This window comes from Hypanus sabinus, chromosome 5 (genome assembly GCF_030144855.1).
Source record: "Hypanus sabinus isolate sHypSab1 chromosome 5, sHypSab1.hap1, whole genome shotgun sequence".
NCBI classification, from domain to species: Eukaryota; Metazoa; Chordata; class Chondrichthyes; order Myliobatiformes; family Dasyatidae; genus Hypanus; species Hypanus sabinus.
Genome location: NC_082710.1, coordinates 160,883,652 through 160,895,721, shown reverse-complemented (window position 1 = coordinate 160,895,721; position 12,070 = coordinate 160,883,652). Strand labels below are relative to the sequence as shown.

At 41.6% G+C, this 12,070-nt stretch overlaps 1 protein-coding gene across 3 annotated transcripts in view; it reads right to left on the bottom strand.

Annotated features, from left to right (window-relative positions):
* LOC132394514 (uncharacterized) overlaps positions 1-12,070 on the bottom strand; it is a 171,881-nt gene that overhangs the window by 56,327 nt on the left and 103,484 nt on the right. For all 3 annotated transcript variants that reach the window (XM_059970780.1, XM_059970781.1, XM_059970782.1), the window contains 3 exons: positions 6,512-6,616; positions 3,958-3,999; positions 153-263 (listed from right to left, as the gene is read on the bottom strand). In XM_059970780.1, the coding sequence (XP_059826763.1) occupies positions 153-263; positions 3,958-3,999; positions 6,512-6,616 (258 nt within the window). The remainder of the gene's footprint in view (positions 1-152; positions 264-3,957; positions 4,000-6,511; positions 6,617-12,070) is intronic.

Genomic DNA, 12,070 nt, shown 5'->3' with positions numbered 1-12,070 from the left:
GTCACAGTGTGTCAGAGGGGTGGGTGGGGTCTGTGGGGGAAGGGGGTTGATTTTTAAGTTTTTTAGTTCATTAATGTATTTGTTAAAAATTGTTATAAAAAGAGAGATGACTGGAGCTTTTACACTAACGTAAATCACACAAAATCACATACCTTCATTAGGATTCCTGCAGATTACGTACAGCACACGTATAACATTTGTAAGTGGCAACATCAGGAAAACAAACCACAAGGCAGCAATTAAAATGGCCTTGAAGGAACATCCTGCAAGGAAAAAAAAAGATGTAACAATTCACCAGAGAAATGACAATAACAGCTGCACAATGTTGCAAACACCCAAACTTTTCCACTTTCATCCTGCAGGGACGGGCATGTGCCAACCTCTGCCCTGTCTTACTGACTTTAAATCGATTGACTGCATGTCCTCTAAGTGAGTAAACAAGATGTTTAACTGTTATTCCAACCTGCAATAGACATTTCACGAGGCCTGATCAGTTGTCTTCAGAAATCTCCAGTCCAATCTTTCCAGGTGTCGTCCTGCCAATATTCTGCACCAGCTGCTCATTCTGGTGTTTCAATGGCCACTCCTTTAGGAGTCACTACACTGTGACCTGCACCCACATGATCCGGGATTTGACTCTCCCAACATCCACAATTGGTTATGGAGTTGTCCTCACAATTTCACAGGAAATTCACTGAAGCTCTCAATCTCAATCACATCAGCCTCTGCACAGTTACCAAATGGGGTTAGACATTAACCCCTCAATGGGGGTAAATGCTTATTAGAACCATTCCGCACTTTGTTACAAAAGTTCTCCCATGCACTTAGCTAGAGGAGCTCTGGTTGATATCCACAATCTGGTCAGGGACACATTCGAGGAGAGAAATTCTCCTTGTGAAGGGCAGGTTGATGCCCAGACAGCTGACTGACACCTGCACATCAGACTTATTGTCACCAGTTACTTTATTTCAGATATCAGGGTCTGATGTTGCATCGTACCAGGAACAGGAGTGTGTCTGACAGCTCTTTACATTATTCATATCCTTTCAGTGATGTCACACAGGAACTGAAAAATTCAGCCAACTCCATTCAGCAGGGGGCTCAGTGAAGATCTCCATGTGAGAAACAGAACCTACGTCACTGGTTTAATGTCTCATCCAAAAGTGGAGATCTCTCAATGTGCTACACTTCCTCCACACTGGTTTTGAGAATGTGAGTGATTTCAGTGGAATAAAGGAAATTACAATGGCGTGAGAGGGGAACTGGCCGAAGTTGACTAGAAAGGGACATTTGCAGGAAGGACAGGAGAGCAGCAATGGCTGGAGTTTCAGTGAAAAATGAGGGAATTGCAAGACAGATATATTCCAAATAAGAGTAAATTTCAAAGGGAAGAAGGACATTACGGTGGCTGACAAGTGAAGTCAGAGCCAAAGTAAGTGCAAAAGAGAGGGCATACAAGGAAGACAGAGTTAGTAGGAAGATAAAGGATTGAAGAGCATTTAAGTACTTGCAGAAGGAAATTAAGAAAGTCATTCAGAAGGAAAAGATGAACCATGAGAGGAAGCTGGTGACTAATATGAAAAAAGATAATAATCATAATGTAGGTCGCATCCAGAATTTTTCCGGTTAGTGGAAAAACTTTCTCCCATGCCGCTTTACTGAAGTAGTTGGAATTCGCCTACGAGGAAAGTTACAGCAGTGGTTTGCCATTGCTTTCTGCTGGGTGATTGTTTTTTTCCAAAGAGATCACCAGTTCTTAACCCTGAATGGATGGAAAGAGTGGGGGGAGACGGCTGGTTTTGAACTTTGAAACTTCCACTCCGCAGTCCAGTGCTGATGTCACTACGCTACCAGCTGGAAGATACTAAAAGATTTTTTAAGTAAATAAAGTATAAATGAGTGTCGAAGTAAGATACAGGACCAATACAAAATGATGCTGAAGAATTTGTAACGAGAGATGCACAGATGGCAGAGGAAATGAATGTGTAGTTTTCATCAGTCTTCACAGTGGAGGATGGCTGTGGTATACTGGACTTTCAAAGGTGCCGGGGAACTGAAGTTTGTGCCATGAAAATTACGACTGAGAAAGTGCTCAGGAAGCTTAATGGTCCGAGGGTGGATAAATCTCCTGGACCTGATGGAATGCACCTTTGAGTTCTGAAGGAAGTAGCTGGAGAGATTGCAGAGGCATTAACGATGATCTTTCAAGAATCAATAGATTCTGGCATTCTACCGGATGACTAGAAAATTGCAAATGTTACTCCGCTATTTAAGAAGGGTGCGAGGCAGCAGAAAGGAAACTATAGACCTGTTAAGCCTGACATCAGTAGTTGGGAAGTTGTTGGAGTCGATTGTTAGGGATGAGATTATGGAGTACCTTGAAGCACATGACAAGACAGTCCAAAGCCAGCATGGTTTCCTGAAAGGAAAATCCTGCCTGACAAACCTACTACATTTCTTTGAGGAAATTATAAGCAGAGTAGACAAATGAAATGCAGTAGACATAATATACTTGGATTTTCAGAAGGCCTTTGACAAGGTGCTGCACATAAGGCTGCTTAGCAAGTTAAGAGCCCATGGAATCACAGAGAAGTTACTAGCGTGTGTGGAGAATTGGCTGGTCAGCAGAAAACAGAGAGTGGGAATAAAAGGATCCTATTCTGGCTGGTTACCAGTTATCAGTAGAGCTCCACAGAGGGTGGTGTTCGGGCTGCTGCTCTTTACGATGTATGTCAATGATTTGGACTACAGTATTAATAGATCTGTGGCTAGATTTGCCTATGATAGAAAGATAGGTGCAGGAGCTGGTAGTGTTGAGGAGACAGAGAAGTTGCAGAAAGATTTAGATAGTTTTGGGGAATGGGCAAAGAAGTGGCAAATGAAATACAATGTTGGAAAGTTTATGGTCATGCATTTTGGTGGAAGAAATAAATGGGCAGACTATTATTTACATGGAAAGAGAGTTCAAAATGCAGAGATGCAAAGGGACTTGGGAGTCCTTGTGCAAGATACCCTAAAGGTTAACCCCAGGTTGAGTCGGTGGTGAAGAAGGTGAATGCAATGTTGGCATTCATTTCTAGAGGTAAAGAATATAAGAGTAGAGATGTGATGTTGAGGCTCTATAAGACACTCGTGAGACCACACTTGGAGTATTGTGTGCAGTTTTGGACTCCTTATTTTAGAAAGGATATATTGACATTGGAGACGGTTCAGAGAAGATTCACGAGAATGATTCCAGGAATGAGAATGTAACTGTATGAGGGATATCTGGCAGCTCTTGAACTGTATTCCCTGGAGTTCAGGAGAATGAGGGGGGGATCTCATAGAAACATTTCAAATGTTCAAAGGCCTGAACAGATTAGATATGGGAAAGTTACTCCCCATGGTACGGGATTCTAGGACAATTATGCGCAACTTCAGGATTGAAGAACATCCATTTAGAACTGAGATGCAGAGAAATTACTTTAGTCAGAGGATGGTAAATCTGTGGTATTTGTTGCCACAAGTGGCTATGGAAGTCAAGTCATTGGGTGCATTTAAGGCAGAGATAGATAGGTTCTTGATTAGCCAGGGCATCAGAGGACATGGGGTGAAGGCAGGGGAGTGGAATGACTGGAAGTATTGGATCAGCCCATGATTGAATGGTGGAGCAGACTCGATGGGCTGAATAGCCTACTTCTGCTCCTATATCTTACGGTCTTATGGTTAGTAAGCCTCCCACTGAAACCTCTGTTGTTCTCATGGTGATGCTGGACAGGATTCCTAGATACTAACCCAGTGACAATAAACTGTTGGCATATCCATGAGCAGACACTGTGGCATCTCTGTGTATGGACCATTATAATATTGTAATTAAATGATGAACTCTGAGAGTCACAGATGACACTCTGTTACTGGGGCTACAATTACCAACTGTTATTTGACCAACACACAAATATTCTTTTGATCTCCACTTACCACGCACTTTCCTTTCATTCCGTTGGTTCCTCTCACCTTCTCCTGCAATGAAAACATTTTCTTATTTTTAAAATTTCCAAGTTTAAACTTATCAATTACTAAAGCTTATCAATTAGAAACACTGCCCTCCATAGATGCTGCCTGACCTGGAGAACATCCCAGCTCAGTCAGTTTTTATTACAGCAATGCAGAACGTTGGCACGGGAGTTGACATTTAGCTCCTCAGGACATTCAATGGGTCCTGTTTAACCCATGGCATAGCTCCATATTCCCCATCGTACTGGTGGAGATTGCCACCAGATCATCCCAGGGTCCACATACAAGTCTGGGAAATCTACGCCACACTCACTTAAATGACAAAACTAAAACAGAGGGTCAGTTGATTCAACAGAGGGTGTGGGGGGAGGGGGACGAAAGAAAAATCAGCACCAGCAGAATCAGTGGATGCTGTTGGGGCAGTTGAGATCCCTGAAAGATGAGGGTCAGTAATTGTTAGCAGCACTATGCAAGTTCAGAGCTGTGACAGTAAAACCCAATGGTTTTGTGACTGACCCAACATCAGGAACTCCCAGAACCACATGGCCATATTACCACTGCAGTTCCTCAACCGGAAAGTTAAACAGTCTTCCATTTGTTATCTCTGATCTGACCATTTACATTCTCTCCTATCATGCCTTGTATCTAATGCCCTCACCTGCTCATCCAAAATGTTACCCACATTAACTCACGCACAATGGCTCAATATTAAATTGCCCATCTGTTCTTTCAGAACACTCTGACTTTATATTTCACCTCCCCATGTTCTGCAGTCCACAAGCTTTCTTGCAAAAGGATTACTGGGGACAAAATTTGGTCCTCTGGAAGACCAGTATGGTAATCTATGCTTCGAGCCAAAAGAGATGGGTTGATTTTAAAATGAATTTCTTTACATTCTACTTACTCAGGAGACAGACGCAGAATCTATACACATGAAGCAATACAGTGATGAAGTCAAGGACCTATACTGATAACAGAGGAGGAGGTGTCTGCTATCTTGAAACAGTCAGGATGTATAAATCCCCAGGGCCTGACAATGTCTTTCTTCGGACCCTGTAGGAGGCAAGTGCAAAAATTGCTGGCGGCCTAGCAGAGATATTTAAATCATCCTTAGCATCAGGTGAGGTATCAGAGGATTGGAGGATTGCCAATGTTTTTCTGCTGTTCAAGAAAAGATCTAAAAATAAACCACAAAATCTTAGGCCATTGAGTCTTGTGGCAGTTGTGGGAAAGTTATTGGAAGGTATTTTAAGGGATTGGATATACAAGTATTTGGAAAGACAGTGACTGATTAGAGATAGTCAGAATGTCTTTGTGCATGGTAGGTCATGTCTAATGAATCTTATGGAGTTTTTGAGGAAGTTGCCAGGAAAGCTGATGAAGGCAAGGCAGTGGATGTTGTCAATAATGGACTTTGGCAGGGCACTTGACAAGGTCTCATATGGGAGTTTAGTCATAATGACTCAGTTGCCTGGCATTCAAGATGAGGTAGTAAATTGGATTAGACAATGGCTTTGTGGGAAAAGGCAGAGAGTGGTAGTAGAGGGTTGCCTCTAAGACTGAAGACCTGTAACTGGTGGAGTGCTGCAGGATCCATTGTTGCTTGCCATCAATATCAATGATCTGGATGATCGTGTAGTTAACCGGACCAGCAAATTTGCAGATACCCAAGATTGTGTGTGGAGTGGGCAGCAAGAAAGATGACCAAAGCTTGCAGCAGGACCTGGACCAATTGGAAAAATGGGCTGAAAAATGGCAGATGGAACTTATTGTAGTCAAGTGTGAGGTGTTGCAATTCGGAAGGACCAACCAGGGTAGGTGTTACACAATGAATTGCAGGCCACTGAAGAGTGCTTTAGAGGAAAGGGATCTGGGAATACAGGTCAAACATTCATTGAAAGTGATGTCACATGTAGATAAGGTTGGAAATAAACCATTTGACACTTCGGCCTTCATAAATCAGAGTATAGGAGAAGGGACGTTATATTGAAGTTGTATAAGACATTGGTGAGGACTAATTTGGAGTATTGTAGGCAGTTTTGGTCTCCTACCTACAGGAAAGATATAAATAAGGTTGAAAGAGTACGGAGATAATTTACAAGGATGTTGCCAGGTCTGTAGGACTTAAAATATAAGGAAAGATTGAATAGGTTAGGACTTTATTCCTTGGAATGTGGAAGATTGAGAGGAGATTTGATAGAGGTTTACAAAATTATAAGGGGTATAGAGAGGGTAAATGGAAGCAGACTTTTTCCACAGAGGTTGGGTGGGACTACAACCAGAGGTCATGGGTTAAGGGTGAAAGGTGAAATGTTTAAGGGGAACATGATGAGAAACTTTTTCACTCAGCGGGTCACAAGAGTGTGGAATGAGCTGCCAGTGCAAATGGTGCATGTAAGCTCGATTGCAACATCCATTTTTTTCCATTTACATCTTGTTTTTGTTAAAGTGAGTCTAAAATTTCTTGGAGATGTGACTGAAGTTGATACACAAGTGTAAAAATACATTTGACAGATACCTTTATCCAAACTCTTCTTTAGGAACCAATACATCAGAATTAAAATGATCACAAATGGCAGCACGATTGACAAGGCGATACTAACAATTGCCGTTTTGGAAAGGCCTGCAATTAAAAGTAAATTTAAATGTGTAAACATGCAACAATTAATCAGATAAATGACCATAACAGCTACCTGTTTTTACAAACAAGCAAACTATTCCACTTATCTCCAGAGGGCAGGAAATGTACCACCCTCTGCCCAGACTTGCTAACTTGTCTACGTGACTGAACCAACCGACACTGCATGGCCTCCGATGTGAGATAACAACATGCTGACCTGTTATTCCAGACCTGAATTATTCCCTGCAGTCTAATCTATCCTGGACACTTGCTGTCAATATTCTGCACTGGCTGCATCTTCTGGTGTTCCAATGGCCACACCTTGAGGAGTGCACGACACTGCAGCCAGACATCCCACATGGTCCATGGTTTGATTCTCGATATCCATGACAACTGGTTATGGAGCTGTCCAAAAATTTCACTGGAAACTCACTGAATCACCCAACTACAGTCTATTCTGTCTCTGCCTCATCTACCACTGATAATTGGGTCCAGAAGTTAGCCCTCACAGGGCTGGGTGGGTGCAATTGGTTACTAGCTCCATTCCACACTTTGTCAAGTAATTTTTCCCATTACTTTCGCAAGAGGGAGTTATAGCTGATATCAATGTTGTGATGGGGTACATTCGAGGAAACAATGCTTTTTCTTGGAGGGAACATTGATGCTCATGTGGTCATCTGATGCATACATAATGCTCAATGTCACCAGTTGCTTTTTGTCTGATATCAGAGACTTAAGTTGCAAATTGCTGCATTTCAGACTGTGTCTCTTGTCCTTAATATCTGTTCAATGATGCCGCACAAAAATATCTAAAATTCAGTTTATTCATTGGGGGGGGGCACAGTGATTTATTTTTCAACTAGAACTTCCAGTATCCCTGAACCTTTCACCCCACTCTGGTCCAGGAGCAAGTCTCAAACAGTGAAGTACTTTCAGTGCAGTCGGTGCTAGAGGGAATGAGATATCCAGTCTGAACTGAGAAAGACTGAACAAACAGTATGGGATGGAAACCAGACAGGCTGTTTTAGTGATGCTGGTTCACAGAATTAATTCTTCCAAAACTGACAAGAACTCCTTTTCTCTTATGGAAATAACACCAAGGGATCACTTCTATCTTCCCGATAAGCATAAAAGGGACCTTGGCTTAATGTCTCAACCAAAAGTGGAGGTCTCTGAGAGTGAGCTTTCAGAGTTGCTCAGCACTAGGTCCTGGTAAAGGCACTGTTATTCCTCATCTGCCTGCCCTCACAGGGTGATGGTGAGCCTCTCACTGAAACCCCTCCTATTCTCATGATGATGCTGGGTTGAGGCTTGAGGATGTGAATCCAGTAACAATAAACTTCTGCCTCATATGTGAGCTGACACTGTGACGCCATTGTGATGTCAATGTATCTGAGCCATTATAATGCTGTCATTAAATGATGGACATTGAGACTCACAGAGATCACTGTGTTTTTTCACTGAATTCAGGAGGGTTTCTTGAAACAGTTCGTGACTTACCCCAGTAGAGGAGGGACCATACTGAACGCTGTCTTGGGACATGAGTCCAGACAGGTGACCGGTATTTTATAGGAGACTATTTTGGCATTTGCGATCACAACTATTTACATTTTAAGTTATAAATAATTGCACTGGACAACAAAGATTTTGCTTCCTGAACACTTTTGGGTGTATTTTATGGACTTTGGGCTGCTGATCATGAAAATCACCGTAGAATTTTCCTATCACAATCCATTTTGTAGATATAACATAGTTTTTATGATTTCCCATCATATTTTAAATCTTCTAGTATAATGCCCACAAAGCAAGCTGATTTGCTCAGTCCAAGCATGCCTGGCCTACACCTACACCTCAGTGTAGGTGCTATGCAAATGTTGTTTTCGGCATGCCTGGGCATGCTTAGTCAGGTTAGATGCTGGAGGACAGGCTATCAAAGCTGTTCACATTTACAGGTGCTGTTTGGACACATGTTGATGCACATGTTCTTCAAGCAATAGCATAGTGAGTGTTATTCATGCCTGGTTATCCTCATCTGATAAAAACAGCCAGAATTAAATGACCTGGTTGGGGACTCAGATTTGTCAAAATCTGAAGCAGAGCTACTTGGTTCAAGATTGGAAGGATGGGGTTTGCTGTCACTAAGTACCAAACTACACTGAGCTGCTTGACAACATGCTTAAAGCATACAAAAACATGAAGTGTAACATGTCATTGAAAATTCATTTTCTGCATTCACACTTGGACTTCTTCCCTGCTGATCTTGGTGCAGTCAGTGATGAATATGGTGAAAGGTTTCACGAGGACATTGCGACCAAGGACAAGTGGTATCATGGCAACTGGGATCATCAATGCTGGCAGACTATTGTGGGATGCTTAACTGAGAAGCCTCAGACACTGAGTACAAATGAAAGTCATTAACAAAATATTTTTAACTTAGTTGAACTATTAAAGCATCAGCACCATTATGCAATTAAACACATTATATTCAATAAAAGTTAATTTGCTGTTTCTCCAGATTCCTAAGCGATACAAATAGTCTGAAATTATATTTGTCTTTATCTTCAAGCAGTCTATCTTAAACAAAAAAAAATTCTGAGGAAGCAACACTTTTGAAAACATTTGTTGTCCAGTGTTATGAGTCTGGACCTTGTGGGAAAGTATAAACTTAGATGCGGGCAAATTCTGACATTATTGGACAGGAGCTAGGGGAAGTTAATTGCGAGCAGCTGTTATTGGACAAGTCCACATCTGACGTGGGAGTTGTTTAAAGACCAGATGATCAGAGCTCAGGACTGGCACGTTCAGGTCAGTAGAAAGGACAAGGATGGCAGGGTTATGGAACCCTGGATGACAGAGCATTATGAGTTCAGTCAAAAAGAAAATAAGCTTAGTTAATATTTCTAAAGTTCAAAGTACATTTATTTTCAAAATATGTATGGAATATGCAACTTTGAGATTGTCTCCTTACAGGCAGTCACAAAACAAAGAAACCCAACAAAACACATTAAAAAAAGACCATCAAACACCCAATGTACAGAAAACAAAATAAATCACAAAAACAATAAAAGTGAGCAAATAACATTCGAAGCTCACGGAGCAATGAGCTGAACACTGGGCTGTCCCTTTCCTCTGGCCTCAGTACTTTGATCTTTTCAATCTAGCCCATGCTTAAATCAGCCAAAACAGCAAGTTGTTCCTCTCTCTTGAACCTGGGCCCTGCTGCTTTAATACTCTCTCAGGCACAGGAACATGGCCAATAATCAACCTGTAACAAACCTTTCTCATCTGGAAAGGACCAATTTAGGAAGCTAAAGCCAGACTGGGACTCTAAGAATAGAGGTAGCAAGAGAGAACTCAGCATGGGATCAGGAAGACCAAAAGAGACCATGAAATGTCATTGGCAAGTAGGAATAAAGAGACCTGAGACCTTTTATACTTACATTAAAATACAGAAATGAGGGAGTGCATGCAACCACTCAAGATTAGTGTATTTGTGCTTGGAGTCAGAGGATGTGGGTGAGAACAGAATGAATACGTTGCATCATAATCACCAGTGAGAAGGATAGGGAACATAGTGAGAACAGTTTGGGCATGCCAATGTACAAGGCATTTTAAGATCTGGAAGGAGGGATGATGGATCCTTTGAAGAGTTTCAAAGTCGAAAAAAATCATCAGGGACAGATGAGATATAAGAGAATAAGACAATAAGATACAGGAGCAGAAGTAGGCCATTTGGTCCATCGTGTCTGCACCATCATTTTCTTGTGGCTGATCCAATTTTCCTCTCAGCCCCAATTCTCCCATTATCCCTTCATACCTTAACCAATCAAGAAACTATCAACCTCTGCCTTAAGTATACATAAAAAGTTGGACTCCACAGCTGTAAATGGTAAAGAGTTCCACAGGTTCACCACAGTCTAGCTAAATAAATTCCTCCTGATCTCTGTTCTAAAAGAACTCCCCTCTATTCTAAGGTCATGCCCTCTGGTCTTAGACTGTCTTGCCATAGGAGACATCATCTCCACATCCACTTTATCAAGGCTTTTATCAATAGGTTTCAATGAGATCAAACCTCATTTTTTCAGAATTCTAGTGAATACAGGCCATCAAACACTCTTCATCTAACCGGCCATTCAATCCAGGAACCATTTTTGTGAAACTCCTTGGAACCCTCCCCAGTGTCATCACACCCTCTCTAAGATAAGGGGCCAAAACTGGATCACAATACTCATGAGTGCTCCTTATAGTTTCAATATTACATCCTTGCTTTTATATTCTGGTCTTTTTGAAATGGATGCAAACATTGCATTTGCCTTCCTCAGCGCTTACTCAATCTGCAAAATAGCTTTTAAGGAATCCTGCACAAGGACTCCTGCACAAGGACTCCTTAGTCTTGTTGTCTTTGTCTCTTAGTCAGTTTTTAGTATTTTCTCTCCATTTAGAAAACAGTGAACCCTTTCATTTACATTTTTTTACCCTTTCATTTACATAACAACGTTCATGACCAGACACTTCCCTACACTGTCTTCCATCTGTCATTTCTCGGTCCATTCTGTATATGTCCTTCTGTAGCCTCTCTACTTCTTCCACCTGTCTTCATCTCGTCTGCCAACTTTGCAACAAAGCCATCAATTCCATAACCCAAATCACTGACATATAATGTAATATGTATCAATCCCAACACTGAGAGCTGTGGAACATGACTAGTCACCTGCAGCCAAGCAGAAAAGGCTCATTTTATTCTCACTCTTTGTCCCTGCCTATTAGCCACTGCTTTATGCATGCTAGAATCTTTCCTGTAATACAATGGGCTCATACCTTGTTAAGCAGCTTGTGGCAACTTATCAAAAGCCTTCTGAAAATCCAAGTACACAACATCAACCAATTCTCCTTTGTTAATCCCACCTGTTATTTCTTCAAAGAATTCCAACAGGTTTGTCAGGCAAGGTTTTCCATTGAGGAAACCATGTGGATTATAGCCTGTTTTATCGTGTGACTCCAAGAACCCTGATAACTCATACTCAATCAATTCCAACGTCTTCCCAACTACTGAGGTCAGACCAACAGGCCTATAGTTTCTTTTCTTCTGCCTCTCTCCCTTCTTGAAGTGTGGAGTGACATTCGCAATTTTCCAGTCTCCTGGAGCTATTCCAGAATCTTGTGATTCTTGGAAGATGATCTCTTCAGCCATGTCTTTCAGAACTCTGGGGTGTACATGATCTGGTCCAGGTGACTTATTTAATTTCAGACCTTTCAGTTTCCCAAGAACCTTCTCTCCAGATATGGTAACTTAACACAATTCATGCTCCTGACACCTGGAACTTCTGACGTACTGCAAGTGTCTTCCATTGTGAAGATTGATGCAAAATAATTATTCAGTTCATCCGCCATTTCCTTGCCCCCCATTACTACCTCTCCAGCATCAATTTCCAGTGGTCCGATATCCACTTTGCCTCT